This window comes from Anas acuta, chromosome 13 (assembly GCF_963932015.1).
Source record: "Anas acuta chromosome 13, bAnaAcu1.1, whole genome shotgun sequence".
NCBI classification, from domain to species: domain Eukaryota; kingdom Metazoa; phylum Chordata; class Aves; order Anseriformes; family Anatidae; genus Anas; species Anas acuta.
Window position 1 is genome coordinate 19,009,354 of NC_088991.1, and position 19,399 is coordinate 19,028,752.

The following is a 19,399-nucleotide window of genomic DNA, read 5'->3' on the forward strand; positions in this document are numbered from 1 at the left end:
TCCTACAATGAACTCACCACAGTTTAAATGGAAAAGTAATAACTAGAAAATATTTCTTGTCACTTTTTACTTCTTTTGATGCAAATTTCCAGAAAAAGCAAGGAGACAGAGTAACACCAGTCAGATTTTGGAAAAGTTTTAGTAAGTGTACTAAGAATTATGGCTTGGCCATAAAGGGACTGAAAATCAGGGGGACATATAAATACCACCTTGCATGTAACAGTATCAAACAAAACTTACAACCGTAACCCTGAATGCCTTTCTCATTCACAGCCTGCAACAATCCTGTTTTGAGCTGCAGAGAAAATACTAAAACTGAGGATAACAATGTTATTCAAATTGTCCTCTTGAAGAAAATTGAAAATATAGACCAAATACCAGTAAATCAAAGCAGGCCGTACACAGACAGCTTAGAACAGGCAGTGAGGCTCAATGCAAACAGACGGGAGAATAGCCATCTAATGATCTTTGCCCTGCCTTCCCTCAATTATTTCGTTCCCACAGATATCCAAATTGCACAAGTGTAGGTCCACTGGTTTTCAATAACATGTCACCAAGCACAAGGTGTTACACATGAGAAGTTTCAAACTCCAGAATAATTCAGCAAAAAGCAAGAAGAACATCTAGATAAGAACAACTTTCAGAGAAAGATTGGCTAATTCCAATTTTCATACCTGCTTTAATGGTTAATTGACATGAACGACAAAACTTTATACATCTCCCCATACAACTGAAACTAAGGACATCTGAATGCAAACACTCTATTATTCCAAAAAAATACTATCTGTGGAAAAATATTGACATATTCATTACTTTAAGAGTACCATGAACTTCTTTTATTTTATTAGGCTTAGACTTCAACTTTGGAGACTTCAAAAATATTTCCAAGTAAAGTACTTCCAGCTTGAGTGACTCAGACATGGTAATTAAAGTTCTCTAATATTTTATCGAATATTAAAAATAGACTTTATTTAAAAGAATGCTAAAGCTTAAGGTTTAATTTTGTCTTTCTCCAAATACAGAATATACTTACATTCTGGTTTGTGTACCAGTACAAGGAAGAGTCCTTCAAAATAAACCAGTACTTCTTCCATTTCTGTGTGAAATAACCTTTGGCATCTTTTTTCTTCCACAGCCAGCCTTCACAATCTCCATGCCCCAAGTCTTTGCAGGAAATCCGTCTTCTGCTCCCACCTGTTAGAGAGCTCCCTGAGAATGTGATGATAGTGTAAGATGTCCGAATGCCATTCTTCTCAATATATAGTATCTTCTAATATAATATCTTCTCTAATTCTTCTAATATAGTATCTTCTCAATATGAGCATGTTACTAATTTTTACTGATAAATCAATTTAAAATCCTTCAAGCTAAATCCTCTCCAATTTCAGAGAGGAGACTGAATGTACATTTTCTAAATTCCAAATGCTCTGCAGCTTTCTGGATGAATAAGAAACAAAAGGGCCTTTTTTATGTAGAGGCTTAGTTAGTCTCTAGAGGGATCACTTCTTTTAGGGTCGCATTTTTATCTGATTAAGATTTGTATCATCATTCCAAAGTAAAAACACATTTCATTTAGCCTTCAATTTGAAACTCAGAGAATTACATAAACATAATCTGTGTATTGATGTAAACACTACTTCTTCCATATATCTTCTGTTGCTACTTTTATCACTAGAAGGCCTGTCAAATTCTGGGAGTTTTAAAAGTCAATTTTTAAAGTCAATAAAAAAGAAAAATAATCTATTTCCATTAAAATGCACGTGTACATTTTTCCTATACCAAATTTAATTGAAGAATAACATTTTAAACTCTTTGAATCCTGTTCAAAGGCACAGCACCAGGAAAAGCTAGTGTCTTTTTGCTGCTGTTGTAGTTTTTCTCTTCTTTTCTTTTTTCAGTTATTTCAATAGATCCCAATCAAAAGGCTTAACACTTTAGTGTCTTCTGTGAACATTAATAAAAATAGTGCTCTTAATTATGGTATCATTTTTCCTGAAAAAGAGCCTGTAGGAAATGCCATTAAAATATCAGACATTTTTGTATGAAAAATCAAGTTTATATTGCTACAATAATTATTTTTGTTCTACAGGTTTGAAACAGTGAAGTAGTTTAGATGAGCTCAAAACACAATCCTTCGTTCTGTAACATTCCTCAACCGACCTCTTAACATTTTGTTCTTTTTAGAATAACATACTGTGCTGTGTCCTGGTCAGGTTAAAAATGTTTAAAATGTATAGTAAAAGTAAAATAAGTTTTCCTAGGAGACTGAAAGAATAATAGAATAATAACAACAACAACAACGACAAAGATTGCTGGCCATATACATTCATATGAATTATGCTGTAACCACTTTTCTTAGGTTCATTGTTTTAACAGTCGCAAACAGGCCACAAAAGGAAAAAGAAACAGAGCAGAAGGAAATGGCAAAATACATAGACACTGCCTTTCCTAAATCAGAGGAAAGTTTACCACTGAGTCTATCAGTATAACATCCATGCTACATTTAAAGTTGTATTTGGCAATTTACTTTGATATTTAGTATCAAATTTAGAAATAGATGAATTAAGTTGAACTTTGTCATTTGATCCTGACCACCACCATCAGTAAAGAACTCTCATTTTTTGCTTTCAAAATGTTAACTCAAATAAGTTACCTTTTGACCATTTTCTGGATTTTACCCTGAGGGAAGCGTAATGGAATGACTGTAAGAAACAAACAAACAAAAAGGAACTATGAAAAAACAATGCAGGTAGTAGTAGAAACAAGAAACAGTTAGTTTTCACTGCCATCTCCATGGTTATCCTAGGGTTAGTTATCATGGGATAACTTTTGTTTTTTTTCTCTTTTAACTATTATAAACATCATAAAGAAAACAACACAGTGCTAAACCTACAAATTAAAATCTAATTTTTCATTTACTGTTTACACTTCTTGCAATCAAATCATTAAGAATGGGCATGCAGTAATTTGAAAACTGAGGATATAAACTCATGAATCACCATGCCCAGAAAGCAAATGCATGCCACAGAAGCAACTGTGAAACCATATATTACGTAAGAGTGTAAATACCATATTACTCAAAGAAAAAATAACATTAAGATTATTTTTTTTTAACATTTATATTTAGGATAATGGAGGATTCCAACTTAAGCAACTTTAAGCACTACTAAAAGCCAGTATCTGAAAAGAGGACCCAAGCTACCTGAGAGGCTGAGGCAAAGTTTAGTTTAAAATTAAGGTGGAGGAGGAAGGAGTGGTTTTGCACATTCTCAGGCCTATTTTTAACCTTTCTGTAACAATCACCAGTTTACAGTATTGAACATCATGGACATTTTCTACTGTCTTGCAGCGATCAGTAATTTATTCTGGAGAGAGCTGGCTCAGAGAACACCAGCTTGCACATCCACAGACAAACTGTCTCAGCTCCATCCTGTGTTCTGTTTATCTCAGGTTGTTCTCCCAGTCAGTCACAGGATGAATGCTTCACACAAAAAATACTGTAATTCTGACAGGTGACAAGCTCTGTAAGTGTACATGCATTGTATTGCTAAGACAGTACATATTCTCCATTGACTTGATAGCTGCGAATTTATCTCCTTGTTTTGAGCATCAAAGAAGGCAAAGATTAATGTTTGTTCCTCTGCCACCATAAAAAAAAAAAGTCAGAAAATGAAAGAACAAAACTAAAGCTATGAGAAAGTTAACAGTTGTACAGCAACACTGATGTTTTACTGATGTACTGTAAGCTGCAGCAGCAAAACTGGCCATAGTGTGCCAAGAGGTGTTCTGTGGTGACCGTGGCTGAAAGAACTGGGTCAGTGCTCCTCTTTGGCATAGAAATGTGTTAGGATAGAGCATGTGTCTGTGAATAAGAGATCACTACATTTTTACACAATTTAGGCTAAAAAATACAGTAATGAAATAGAAACCTGTACATTTAATCACATGTGAAAACTGTAATTTAATTAAAGAGCTGCAAGAAAATGAACAGCTGGAGGATATGTGCATTAGGACACTCACCAGAAACCGGTATGGATCATTCAGAATAGCAGTTTTTAAAGCAATGAAAATGCAAGTACAACAAATCAACGAGAGCTGAAAATACCAGCTATTCCAAAAACATAAGTTAAATAATCCTACTATGCTTTGTTTATGCATACACAGAACGCATTCAAAGCAAGAAAACTAGAGGAAGTGAAAGGTTTGCTATATCTTGGGAACAAAAGCTTAATTAGCACTGCTAACTTAGAGAATTCAAGCTTCATATTCTGAGAGATAAAGCAACTAACATATAATTAATGTTGTGGTAAAAACTGTAGGAAAACAGTCAGAACTTGCAACTTAAAACAAGTCAGAGTTGCTATGGGAAACAGATTGATGATAGGAGAACATACTGTGGTTGTCAGCATTTAAGTTCTCATCTTAAAACCACAACACAAAGCAGAGTATTAAACAAAACGCACGTCCCCACCCCCACCTCACCCCCAACAGAAGCACACCACAGGAAAAAAAAAAAAAGTGATAGAACTGAATCTGTGCTACATGAAGCTAAATTAACGAGACATCAACGTAATCACAGTGAAGCAGTAGGAGTGCTGTTTAGGTGTCACAGAACCACCACATGAAAAGTTAGGCTTCGTTTAAGAAATGCCCTGGAGACTAGAGGTTCAGTTACCTGTCAGGATGAAGGGAACCAAGCCTATTAATGCGAGGCTGCTTGCACATACCTCTGCTAGTTTTAGACAGGAATTTTTAGCGAAGAACATAAACATGTTCAAAACATAGCAATCAGTGCATTCGCTAGTAAAGTACACAAATCAGAGGGTACACAGTGCTGATCTCCTCAGATCACACACAGCAAATTATTTGCAGTACCATGATCCTGAGGAACAGCACCAGGTTCAAGTGCTTGCCAGGGGAGGCAGCAGGCAAGGCAGGGATTGGCAGGTAGAGGCAATATATCAATAAACACAACCACAGCTTTTCACAAACTTCAGAAAATACAGCCATACACCTTCCACTGCTGTCACTTCTCTTCAGCATCACTGCATAAATCCCTTTGAGGCAGAACAACATCTGGTAGCTTTCAAAAGTTACTTAGTGCCTACTTAGGCAAACCAAGTACTAAGTCATATTGAAGAAACAGGTGTTCTATAAATGAAGTTTCCACTGCTTGTCCTTTCTTTGAAGTAATTGCCAAAATATGAAATGATAAAAATGTCTATATATTTTGCATTAAAGACCTTTAAAAATGGCACTATAAAACTCTTTGAAAATCAAAATCCAGTATCACTGAAAATCTAGATCCTATTTGTATCTCTGTCATAGTATGATCACCATTTAAATATTTTAAGAGTTTTAAAATTTTTCTCTTCCCTTCGGGCAATTATTCTCCCCAGATGTTCCTCCTCCTCAAACTAGTACACACCTTAGAACACATAATAAGGGTCTAACTAAATTTAACTAAAAGTACTGCATACACACCAACATGCCATGGTTGCAGTAGATACTTTTCTGAATACGGAAATTATTGCTAGGTGTTTGTTTACAGCTTATTCATAATACAGAAAAAAATGAATATCTCTACTATCTTCTAAAGTATGCCAATTGAATTGATTTTTTTAAAAAAGTATTTTATAAATCATTACCTTCCTCATGGATGTGCTTCCTTGACGGTCAATGGCAGAACTAGCATATCTGGGACAGAGAAGAGGAGAAATAAATCATAGGTTTTTAGTTTCAGGGGTAGCTGTGCGTTTCATATAGCAGCAACAACATCTACCACAGGTATAAATAATGGACTCCTAGAGTTGATAATAAACTAGGAAAGAATAAATATTTTTAAATAGGAAAAAATAGAAAAGCAAAATAAATAAATAATGTAGGACTGTCATCTTAAGAGTTATTTATGTTTTAAAATGTAACAGCTTATGGAAAGGCATTTGACTGACATTTAGGAAAGACCTACACATGTTCCATATACTGCAGATTTGGTTCCTTCCCTTGTCATTACAGAAGCAATTTGAATTATCCTCGGTTTGATAAATATGTATCTTCCTTTGAGTTATTTTCTGGGTATCTTAACTTTAGCAATACGTAAGCAGATTTATCGGCACTACATTAATGAGCATGTAACTGTCGGGCCAGATCTGATGTGATTGTCAGATGTTTGCACCTAAAGAAAGTCTATACAGTTCTTTCCCTGCTACCTTCTCTTTGATGCTCTGGAAGCACTTCAAAACAGGAAATTCATGAAGACCACAGCGATTTAACAGTTAACTAAAGAAAGATTATTTATATAATCAGAAAAACAGTAATATTTTTGCAGTAGTGATATCCTAACACTGCCTTCTTGGTTGGCAAACATGGGATGCAACAGTTCCATTTGCTGCTGGAAGGAAGTCTAGTGAACACTTTTTGTGCGCCCAGAAACAATCTGGATGTAAAGAATAGAAACCGATTCTTAGTAAGAGAGCAAACAAGTAAACTGTCCCAAACTAAGCACGACGTAGGCTCCAACTGCTGCTACACTTTAGTCTTTGTGCTTGTTAATAAAAATTTCCCTATAGTAGAGAAACTGATGTGCTGCTTACTTCTCAGAAAGGCAACTGCAGAGTGCAGTTTGAGTTCTTTATCCCCAGAGAAGGTCCAGGAAAATTTCAGTTTTCTGAGGATGAATGATTAGCATCCTGACACAAAAGCAGTGCACACTATGTCGGGGTAGAAAGGGAAATGCCTGAGACTGCCCCATTTCAGCAGCCCTGTTTGTGAATTTTTCTCTTGTTAAGAAAAGGGGACATGTTCTGCATAAGTTTCTCGTATAAATACTATGTGCACAAAAATCTCTCTAGATATTTAGCAGCAGTTGTATTCCTAAATCCCTTTGATACACTGCAATAGTGAAGGCTGTTAGGTCAGTACAGATACAGCAGTGGTGCACCAACACTTTTAATAGCATACAGTTCTGGTTCCTCAATATCAATGAGGATAGAGGAAAGCTGAAAAGGAACTCATTTGTCTCCTAAGGCAACTAAGGGGAATGTTATGGAGGTTTATGAACTCAGGAGATTTCTGAGGAAGCAGATAGCCAATGTCTCCTTCAATAAAAGCCCCTAAGATATAGAAAATCTGCAGTTAGCTCCTTTTGTTTTGAACCTTCATTCATTAACACAATTAACATTTTTGGTATCCACGGCATCCTGCAGCAATGTTCCATATCATTTTGCTACAGGATGCCGTGGATACCAAAAATTCATATGGATGTTAGATGCAAAATTATTATATATTAACTTGTATTATTTATTATTAATCCTATAATTAAAATTAAATTTATTAATTAATTTAAATTAAAATTATTTATTATTTATTATTATTAAATTATTATCTATTAGCTTTCTCCTGGAGTTCTCTAAAGGCTAACAAAGCAGGAAAGCATCACCAGAAGCTACCCATATATAATTACAAGTATTGGGCACTGATGGAAACATGGTGCTGAGTCTGAGTCAACTTTGTCTGACCTATCACAGAATTTATTACACTCTTCTTTTCCCCTCATGCTTTAAAAAGTAAGAAAAAACAGAGGTGGGAAAGCCTTAAAAATGCGAATGCTTTTCCATATGTCATATAAATAGAAAAAGAGTGCAAGAATGGAAAAGAAACTGAAAGAAATCTTTTTAAAAAGAATTAAAAGGACTACGGACATTTTAACAGATTCCCAAAAATCTGTCAGCCAATTGACAGTAAACAATAGGCTGGCTTCAGTCAGCAAGACAGGAAATGATATTTTTTCATATAATAGTTTCCATTATTAAGAGAAATTAAATTTACCAGTATAAACAACTACTGCATTGTCAGCTAAAAGCATCTATCAGTCCTGAATCAAAGGAAATTTCTAGACTGCAGTGAAAAGATGGGATAACACCAATAGATGCATAAAATATGCGTAACATTGGCACTGAATTAAAATTATAAAAGTTAATAGGTAAGTCTTAGAAGTTCTGAGCTGCCCGTAGATTACACAGATTAAAAGAAACAACTAAAAAACAAAAATGTTCAACTTACAACATTTGGTAAAGGAACGGACAGAAGCCCAAACCGCTGCAAGGCAGATTTTGTCATTAATGCTCCATTTCTGTCTACCCATGAGAATGCCATAAATGCACTTCAATCCTGCTGGGCATTTTCCCCCTGATTTCTGGTCTGTTTCTTTAATCACAGCTTTGACCCATCTGGAAAGTGTCAGTTTCAATGCTTCCATTCTTTCTCTCAGCCAATATACAATATGAATAATACATCTGCTTTTTTATCTGAAAAGTCCTTAGTCAAGTTTTATTTGCTTCCATGCAAACCCAACAATGTGTCTCCTTACAGTAATCATAGACTCTTACCAGCAAAAATCTTGTAGTTACAGAAATAGCCTGCAATCAGCATTCTGAAAACTGTTCAAAAGTTATCTTATGAAAGGTCAGGAATATGTGGTCTAATGTACAATGAGCATAACTTTTCATTTGGGTACATTTTCAACAGTCTAGAAGAGATTTTATTTAAAGGTTTTATGTCTCTCAAATACTGCTTCCAAAATTAAATGATTCCTCAGATATTCAGATCCACGGATAATAGAAGAAATGCTGACCTTTCCTTCTCTTCAGACAAGTAAATTCTCTACATGGTAGTGACAGAACTGATTAATTTATACATAAAGGAACCCTAGGATGTCATCTGTTAATTTGTCTGTATCATACTTGGTTGAGTTATTCCTCACCTTTCCTTTTGTGTAAGCAGTTGTTACAGAAGTGAAAGGGAAAAGAATGAAGAGGGGGAAAAAGGCATATGGAGTTTTATGGCTATAATGGCCTAGACTGATATTTCCCAAATAAATTAAGACAGTTGATCTTCTAAATGCTTGTTTCATGTCCATGTATAATACTGTTTTTGAAACAAATTCCAGAAGCTAGAAAAAGGAGGCTCAATCACTTATGAGTAACTTGTACCAATCTAATAAAAGAGCAACAAATCAAACCAATTATTTTAGGGTATTTGCAAAATCAATCATTGCATAATATGACAAAAAACTCAAGGTTAAATGCAGTCTATCTCCAGTCTCAGTATTACCTGCATATTGACTCAGTATTCAGTCAGAATGGTGCCAAACACAGAGCTAAAGTAGAAAGGCTAAGAATGAGCTAAGAAAAGATTGAAATAACTGACACAGTTGGAGCCAAAACACCAAATTTAGAGGACTCAAGTGTTGTGACTTATGACTAGCATATTAAAGGACATACAAATCAAAGCGCAGTCTATTGATAAGATTAGTAATCAGGATTTCAAATGAGAAACAGTGCTATACGGTTAGAAAAGAGGGATAGTGAATTAGAATAGAAAAAGTAAAAGGATGAGGGATAGCAGTACTATTTGATAAAAGTTGTAAGAATCTGAAAGTACAGGCATGCCTGTTGAATTATTTGTAATAAATGCTGAGAATTGTCACCTACCAAACACTGAATACACGAAATCAACAGAATAGATGTACACCTCTCTGCAGATTTGCTATCAGAGCAGTTATAGCCATTTAAAAGCATCACCAAAATCATGAGTATCCTGCATTTTTTATTTTTAAAAAGCTGCTTCTTTTAGAAAACAGAAGTGACTTGTTATTTCTTCATTTATTAAGCATTACTAAACAAAGCGCAACTGTGACATTCATTCCTATTTTCCTTTCCAGGAGCATGTTTTCTTTTTCTACCATATGAAGATAACAACACATCTTCAAGTGTCCCATAATCTCGAGCAAGGAATAATGTTTCAGCTTGTAAAATTCATAGAATATCTACTGAAAGCAAGGGCTGATTAAATCAGCTGCATATAAATGAAGTATCCCTTGATCACATAAGCAATGCTCAAAAAGATCAGATAAAATCACTCTTACATATTATCAGTCCTCTTAATTATAATATCCCAATTCTCTTTGTATTACCTTCAGGGTCACTAAATCCACCGTCAAATGAAAGTTATAACTCTATCTGAACAAACTGACGTATCTTGCTAGATTGCTATCATTTTGGCTTCTCCACAGGTGCTAGGATACAGATAATAAATTCTCAAATGATGGCCATGAATACAGTCTAGAAGCAAGAATAATTATTTTAAATATTCCTTACCTTTTACCTAGTCTTTGGTATCTAGAATAATTACAATCTGTATTGTTTACTTTCTTAAGCCCCTGATTAAGGGAGCTCTGGCAGTAAGGGATTATAAACTAGAAGCAATATAAAATGATTCTAATTATAATAAGCTGCTAATAATATTTTCCATTGATTTGAAAATCATTTTAGATACTAATCACTTCTTCGATTTGTATTTAATATTTGACCAAACAGAGCAACCCAAATTTGTCTTCTGATTATACAAATTTTTAAGAATTTTGTAATCTGTGAAAATTTCCAGTATGATTAAAAAAAAAAAAAAAGACAAGCATTTAGCAGAGCTAACTCCTGGGACAGAAATAACTTAACAGGGTATAAATTATATAATAGTGCATTTTACTACTGCAGTGATATAACCTTCTCTGAACATTCTGAGTGGGGACCTATCTGAAATGTCCCACTTTATGCACAGACTACTTTGAGAGCTTTTGTTGCGAGTTTCCTGTAAGAGAGTCCCTGTTTCATAAAGTTACCTGAATGTAGGATCTTAAGATCCTTGCAAAGAAGATTCAAGAGAGGATTTTGAAGCTGCTGCTTACGCATTACAGACTACAGTGAAGCCAGCATTTGAAGATACTTCCTGCTGTCAGCTGGATATCTAGAAGCATATGGGGATCCAAAACCCAAGAGTTTTAGTAATACCTCCATTAATCCACAGCAGCTGAGAACCAGCAAATTGCATATCACAGCCACTGAGATGATAAATATTTTTAGGTATTAATATTTACAAAGACATAGCCTATTATGAAAAAGGAGCTGAGTAGTACTTGTACATACAAGCAGTCATAAAGTAATAGCTTTAAAACCAATTATTCAGCAGCAGTTGGGCAATGCATGAATGATATCATTCTTTTTGCCTTCTTTTCCTGGCAGGCCTCTGTAAGATCTTCAAAACCCAAGGTCCCTGTAATGATGTCACAGTTACGTTACAGATGCACGTCTAGAATTCACAGATGTCAAGGCTTCCTATTACTCAATTTTTTTTTCCCTAAAGTAAAATTAAGATCAAAGAACACAGTGAACACTAAGCGTAGTCAGAGGTCTGTGCGCAGAACAGCTGCAGCAGCAGCTACATGTTAGATGCCTATTATCACATTTTCAGCCCTGAAACAACAATAAATGGGGTGAACTGCTTCTGATAGAAAGGAAAACAAATTAGCTGCTTCTTTGGGAACCATTTAATTCGGCTTGTCTTAAAACCTAGGAGAACTCACAGATTTAGAGATTCTACCTGCAATTGCAGAGGGTAATTTCCTAAATCATGACACCTGCTCAGAAGTAAGTCTCAAATTCTCCAGGGGTGACCTACTTTTCTATACACAATATTGCTTATAAGTACAGCTCAAATTTTCTACATTGGTCAGAAAGAGGTAGAGTTTACCGTGTGAATGGCCAATATCTTACAAGGAGGAATGTGGATACTTTGCATGGACAGGGGAAATTCAGCTAGCTCTACGCACAGGGCAGGGCCAAACACATCCAGAAAAGTTCCAAAGAGAGTTTTAATGTACAAATATCTCATTTTTTTTTCTGCTCAAATCTAAGAAAAGCTACTACATCAGCTTTACATTCTACTATTCTGTATTTCTTTTAAGCTAGATATTCATAGAAACATTCTATAGTCTCATATTTCTCACTCATCTGTTTTTTGATGTTTGGCTAGTGTTTGGTTTTGGCTAAGGTTTATGGTAAATATTCCCTGCAGAATGATGTATATTCTACTACAAGCAAAAAGCATCTTTCTCACAGCTTTTGGCATTTTCTTTTTAGACAAATAATGCAATCTGAAATCTGAATCATGAAAACTGCATAAATAGCCTTACTTTCATTGACTGTACAGTTATTTTATCCAAATACTTGAAGCTACCCAGTGTTTGTCTCCAGCATCCCAGAACATTATTATGCATGTTTATCTCAGCTGATTTTAAGCTGAAATATTTCCATTTAAAATTATTTGAGCCCTTAAAAGAAGGTGATTAGGAGCAAGAAGATATTTTTTTATTATTTCTATTTTTTCTTTTAAAATATTTTTCAAAGTTTTGAGAAGATACAAAGGAATCAAGTTTTGGACCTAAAATATAAAATGTGGGGGAGAAAGATTAGAAAAGGGAGTCACTCTATAAAAGAACATGATTTGCTAGGCCCATGTAAGTTTTCCAAAATTGCATTAAGCCATACGTCCGTGGAAAATATGGCAGAAGTCCAGCAGAGATTTGTGTCCTGTTCACCAAGGATGTTCCATCTGCCAAACTGAGCATGTGCGATCCTTTCAAATTAGACATGTTTTGCTCTAGGAAGAACAGCTCTTCTTTGCAACTCTTCCTTGTGACTGCAAGAAACTATGGGAGTGGAGAAGAAAAACAAAAAAAGGCTGCAGAAAGTCAGGTGGGAGGCACCTGAGCAGCCATACTGTGATGAGGAAGGAAGTAAAAGGGGGTAGCAAAAAGCAACAAGAAACAAATGTGAGGGAAGAATAGGATATAATCGTATTCTTCTGAAAATTCGAATGGAAGAAGGGCAAAAGGTGTAATCTAATTGTTATTAAAAAAAAAAAAAAAAAAAGACTAAGAAAGACACATTTTTTCTTCTTATATAGTAATTCCTATTTTACAAGATGGATGCTTCTTTGGCTCTGAATTGGGTCTAAATACCAAGTCAGACTATACTTAATTTGTTGCAAAAATAAGAACCTATATTTAGATGTTGAGATAATGGACTACTACATGGTGTCAATAGAGAGAGAAGACTGCCCTTATAAGATAAAATAGAATTTTACCCCAGATAAACTCATTTGAACTCGATCTTTACATCACTGTCTTCTTAGATAACACTACTACTCAGTTGAGTTGAATGCTGTTTTAAACATGCAAACTACGATGTTTAATACACAGACATAAAAATTCTGACAATCCTGAAAAATCAGGCACCAGGTCACTTTTGTTTAGGGATGAACAACTGCATTTGCTCTACCTAAGGGTTTTGACTGTAATGTAGTAAAATTTATAATTTTGAATAAAACTGCCAATTGTAGATCCTTTCAACTGATAAAAGCATTGTAAAGAATTTTTATTTTATTTTTGGTATTCAGTGCATGGCTTAGCTTTGTAAACAAGTTTAAGCCATATATGATGAAAAGATAATAAAAAAAAAAATCTCTACGTGAACACACTGCAATAAACCTTAATTATGGCATTCCATGATACCCAAGCATCTGTTATTTCAAACCTTTTATTTAAATATGATATATTGGATGCAATTGAAATATTTGGTACATACTTCATCAAGTAACAGCAAAGGAAATGAAGACAAAATTACTATAGTATTCATTAGAATTAGTTGATTAAATTCAAATGTAAGAGAAACTTAAGTCCTCATTCTTATCAGATATCAAATATGAGACAATTATAAACAGTAAATGTTGTACATACTGAATTACATGTTCATTGGAAAATTCTGCCTGTTATTTCAAAAATTAGGCTAGTCATGCATTTTCATCCTCAAACTGATTCTGAATAGATAAGTTTAAAAAAAAAAAAAGCTGGGGGCTGGGGGGGAGACATTTGGTACTTTGTAGTAGGATCATTTTTTTACCCTTGTAATTTTTAATAATTTTACATCTGATGTGTTTTGAAGTAAATTCAACCTTTGTAATCTATCTTCATATTTGATGTAGTTAGCAGGCGAAACAATTGTGTCATTTTCTAAATGTTATTAATGCTTTTCTCACTAAGACCTGAAAATTTATTCCTCAAATATTGCAGCCAAAATTCTACAATAAATACATGTAATTTATAGATAGATTATATATCTATTTAAATACAAAATTAACAGAAGAAATTACCTTTCAGTATCTCCACTGACTGTGTCCCCTGCTCTCTGTAGAGAAAAACAGATAGAATTAAGCAAGACTAAAAAGTACACTTCCTTGGTGCACTCAACGTTGTGGTAACTTCAACTGCAGTGAAGACACAGAAGCAAACCACAGTAGTCATTCCGTAACTCTAAGGAAAAGGAAATGGAAAATTTGAATTTCAAACTAAATGTTATTTCACAATGAAGATCATGTATAAAGCAACTTACATCTGCACTTTCAAATAATCTCAGCTGCTGTAGCATTGTAACCAAAGCTCTTCAAAATAAGAAAGGAAGCTAAAATGTTAGCGTGTCAATGTTTGCAAAAATGTTAAAATGTGAAAGGGAGCTATAGAATGTGTTAGATGTAAAGGATGAATATTGCAATATAAATATCAGAAGAAAACTGTAGAGGATTTTAAGAACAATGAGGAACCTGTCATCAAAACTTTCTTCAATGGCAATGCTTACCTAGATTTATGTAACTTGATTTCCTACACCGAAGTTTTTCATCTAAGGTTTGGAGATGAACATGCCTTTTAGGAGTAAGTGATTCAGCATTAAAAATAAAATCTTCAGACTGCTTTTATTATTTAAAACTAAACTTTCTGATGGAGGAATTTTCCCACAGCTAAAAAGCAGTTTCTCATCATGAAATACAGAAACTGACTCTTGAAATATCTTAGACTTTAAATCCTTTCTGAATAACCAAATAGGAAACATTTATTTTTGGAATTCTAGTGCTTCTGTTTTAACATCACTACTTTAAGTATATTGTAAAGATATTTAATCACACATGACCTCAGTAAACAGTCACGAAACATAACTGTATACTTCACATGTGAAAGACAGGAAGTCTGCTGGTTCTATTTTTAAGCCTGCCTGTTCCGTATTTAACTACATAGACCATAAAACGTATATTCCAATACGTAAGAATTTCTAATAAAGTTTTAAAATGTTCGGGGGACAAACATTAATTTTTCCATCTCCCTCCTTCACATATCCCCCTGGTGTATCCATGCAAAGAATCATTTATCATCTTTTGCCATGCCATTTCTAATGTGGACAGTAGGTGGTTTGCCACTGGAAGCAGACAGAAAACCTTAAAGTATGACAGTCCATGTGTCAATCATCAGGGCATGCTAGCATCCCAGTTACCTACGATACCCCTCATGTTCCTGCTCTCTCTGTAATTATAAAAATAAATAAACAAATAAATTTACGATAGACCTTACAACAGCCCAAACCTAAGTTTGCTACAGGATGTAGGGGCAGCTACAGCAGTTGATCTTACCGAGTTAAGTATTTATTACAAACAATATGGAAAACCATTCAAATAAGGCAGCTGAGGAAGAGTATTGAAATGGTGCTTTCACGTTTAGAAGCAGGGAGTTCTCCCATATTTCTTTTTGAATCCAGGTGATGATAGGAGATCCTTATAGAGTAACTGAGCTCTAACAGGCGTTCCTGTTTAAACTGAGTGCTATAAATGACTTAACCCTTCTTAGAGTACACTTGAAATCTAAAGCATAAAAAACATACAAAAATGAAAATATACCATCCAGAAATATTCATCAAATTTTCTTGAAAGAGCCTGAGAGATAACAGCATACACCTACAGCAAAATATCTGTTTGAAGAGCTTCAGGAAAATCCTGCATAATAAATGTCAGATTTCTGCTGCTGTTAACACACTATTAAACGTGAATGAACTGATCGTCCCTGAAAATACCATGGACAGTCCAGTAAATATTGTGTGGCCAACCAAGTAAAAAAGCTTTGACAGCAGAACTACCCATGTTATTGTTACCGAAGTAAACTTTATTCATACTAAAAGGCTCAAAGATTTTCTTCTCACGTCCCTCTGCTTTCTCATGTTACTAACTCTAGTGACTAGGAAAGTAATTTCATCAGTTTAAGTGTACTAATTCTTAACAGATAGAGGTCTGGCTTTTCTAGCACTGCTCTCAAATTGAAGTAGTTCCAAGCCAAGGTTTATTCACTTTCTCTCCAAATGGGACGCATACCATACTCTCCTTCCCTGACAAAGATAATATACTTCCCCCTGTTCACACTCTGCTAGCCATCTTCTCATCACCTATATTACAAACTTTCAGTATCACTACAGAACTTATTTACAAAGAACACCTGTACCATGGGTGACCATCTCAGATCAGTGTTCCAAAATTCCTTTTGATCAGGTTCCTTTAGTGCAACTGGAAATGCTTGTTTGGATGTTGTGAACTCACATATATTAGACTGAAAAAGAAATAAGTGAAATATGCTTCTGCTCATAAAACATATTTTTCTAGTAGTCTTGTCTTTCAACACCACTACATTAATAGTGCATTAATCTAATTAACTGAAGGATTTAGCAGGCTTCTTTCAGTAACCTTGCATGTCAGTTTTATGAACAGTTGCTTCTTACATTGTTATGCTCCTGATATGTAGAGAACAAATTGCCTTATCCTAGTTCTCAAACTAAAATTTTACTTCATCTTACTAAATGCCACATTCATGACGAGTAGACACGTGGGAGGCTCATGAAGCACAAGTCTTGCTATGCTTCCACAGACCATAAAGCACAAATTCAGTGAATTCAGGTCACTGACACCTATCAGCCTTCTTTCAAGTAACTTCACATTTATATAGCACCAGCAATTTCACTGGATCTATTTCCATTTCTACTCCTGGAATTCAGAAGGAGAATAAAGCTCATACATTCTACCAAGCAGATCTGATGATCTTCTCCCATCAGGAGAAACTCTTATTTACCCGAAGATTTTCTAAATAATCGATAACTAAGTAAATCATTAAAAATCACAGAAAACGAAAAACCTCTGAATCACAGAGAGAGTGTAAAGATATTTAAAAGTCATTGTTTACTTGTTAAAAGTGGGAGACTAGAACAGTTTGATAATGAGAGTCACTAATTGCAAGGATCAAATGAAATATATTGCATCTGGATATGTCATTTATTCAGATGCAAAATAGATCTTCTTTTATTTTTATTATACATACTGTTTTCCTGTACTTAGATATTTAATGCTCGACAAAAATTATTTCTTCAGCTGCTTCCTTAACTCACATATTCATTATCCTAAGCATTTCTTTACACTATGCTTGATCAGAAGTGAAACAGTAGCCTTGCTGCCAGGGGCTTTATTTATCTCTCTAGCTCAGTGAGCTGAAGCCTAAGCCATTCAAGATGTAACGCTTGCAAAATTATTATGCTCTGCTAAAAATGAAAGCTGCCTTTGAGGTTTTTCTTCCACTCTCGTTTAGGGGAGAGATAATAGACGCAGGAAATAATCTTATGCAAGATACATGCGTGTACAATTCCAAATCATACTCAATTTTTAAGCTGAAAAAACTGTGACAGGTGACAAAATTAGCTAAGGATAGAAGGAAAATATCCACTCAGAATTTTTAATTATTTTCTACATTATCAATATTAAGTCGGTGAATAGTAAGTAATAGCAGAGCATTTTTTTAACTATTTGGGGGGAGAGGGGAAGGGAAGATATTCCAGATCATACATGAAATTTAAAAAGTGTTCTAAAAGACCATCTAAAAGAAGACTGCCCTGTGGCTAACAATTTCTTATGTAATAAAGAAAAAAAAAAAGAGAGAAAAACAACAACAACAAAAAATTTACTTAAAGTCCACAATTCAGCAGTGATTTTGCTGCACACGATTCTCTGGAAAATGTAAGGGAAGTGAAGAAAGAGAGTGGCTCGGGTGGGAAGGGTGCAGTGCAGCTTCAAGAAGTTATACAGGTCAAGAAAAGAGACAATTCTTTTCTCTTCCTTTTTCACATCTTTCCCATTTCTCAAGGTAGAGGCTACCCAAGACCCTGCCCTATAGGACTGACCTCCTTTGCTATAATGCCAACAGTGCTTTCTCTCAACCTCCCAACCCCCTTGCTCATTCTCTCCCTAGGAAGCCTGCTAAGAAGTAAAAGAGGGAAAGGATGGGGGCCAAAACCCAAGAATGTGTAGCGAGGAAGACTATGGGGACTGTCTTCAGAGTACTACAGCTGGCTTTCTGCACATTGATCCTGTGGTCAATAACAGCAGGAGATGGTATCTGTATTACAAGGGAGATGAGTTGTGTATTTGTATTTGGTGCATTCTTCTGGATGATAAATATTGCAATTCTGGTAGCAGTAATATCAGTTGTTGCTAATATTTATGAACAAATGCTGAATCAGATCAATCCAAATGGCTCTTAAGTTATCTTTAGAGTGTATCAACAAAATCAGAAATAGTTCTTCAGGCTACAAAAAAATTAATAAAAATAAGCTTTAAATTCATTTTCTAGAATAATATAATACAGTAAATCTTAGCTCTATTGTGATTTTTTGGATTAAGAAGACTCCAGAATGCTTTACAAATTGCAGTTTACATATGAGCATAAAGTTAATGAATGCTTCATTTGAGACCTTTTATTGATACTTAGTCCTAGCTCATTCGAAGAAACAACAATTGAATAACAATTTAAATATGTGCCAATACAGTAAAATTATTTATGAAAGCATGGTGTATGTTTGTACATGTCATTGTATTTGCTTTGCTGTGAAGTGTCATAATATAACTATCAGTTTAAAGAGTTCAAAACAAAAAAGGAAGTATAACCATTTGGAAGCAAGCAGTAACACATAGCCTGCATTATGGTAGAATTGGTGAAGCAGGTATCACAGGCCACTGCAAGTATATCAGTTATAACCACTGCAGTTGTGTTCAAAGCAAAATTTCAGGACATCTCTTGTGAAATACTGCATGGCTGGATCCCAAGGCAGGTCTACACTAAATGGTGGAGGTGCCCCTGAGCTTCACAACTGCATGTTGCTCTATGGAGACAGATGGAGATAGTGAGCTTGGATGCAGATGTAGTGTACTATTTCAGGGGCAACCTCAACCATTTTTCTAAGCTACTTCTGGAACTGAAAAGTATCTCTGAAACACATGCTGGTTTACATTGTGCAGATACATCAGCTAAATTTGGTCTTAGAGAATTCTATACACTTCTCACATTGCAGCACAGATAAAATATAAAGGGTACCAAAAATTCAGATTCAGTGATGGTTGACAATTTCACTTCTTCAGTGCAGTGGAACTTAAAGGCAAAACTTTTCAGCCCACGTGACAGAATTTATTTCCCTTATCTTCCTAGATATACTCTTTTGAGCTGTGTTTATAGATACAGTGTCGTTTACAGAATTATGTCTGGAGAAAACTGTAAAGAAATATATTTTTGGACATTCGTGCTGTAAGGTCACAGCCAGATACTTGTCAGCTCAAGTTTTGATGTACCCAGTTAAGGTACAGTACAAATGCAAAATCT

The 19,399-nt window shown here is 34.9% G+C and overlaps 1 protein-coding gene across 5 annotated transcripts in view; it reads right to left on the reverse strand.

Moving 5' to 3' along the window:
• LOC137863897 (connector enhancer of kinase suppressor of ras 2-like) overlaps window positions 1–19,399 on the reverse strand; it is a 177,476-nt gene that overhangs the window by 27,514 nt on the left and 130,563 nt on the right. For all 5 annotated transcript variants that reach the window (XM_068697495.1, XM_068697496.1, XM_068697493.1 and 2 more), the window contains exons 14-17: window positions 14,044–14,078; window positions 5,649–5,697; window positions 2,654–2,702; window positions 1,034–1,209 (exon numbers count right to left, since the gene is read on the reverse strand). In XM_068697495.1, the coding sequence (XP_068553596.1) occupies window positions 1,034–1,209; window positions 2,654–2,702; window positions 5,649–5,697; window positions 14,044–14,078 (309 nt within the window). The remainder of the gene's footprint in view (window positions 1–1,033; window positions 1,210–2,653; window positions 2,703–5,648; window positions 5,698–14,043; window positions 14,079–19,399) is intronic.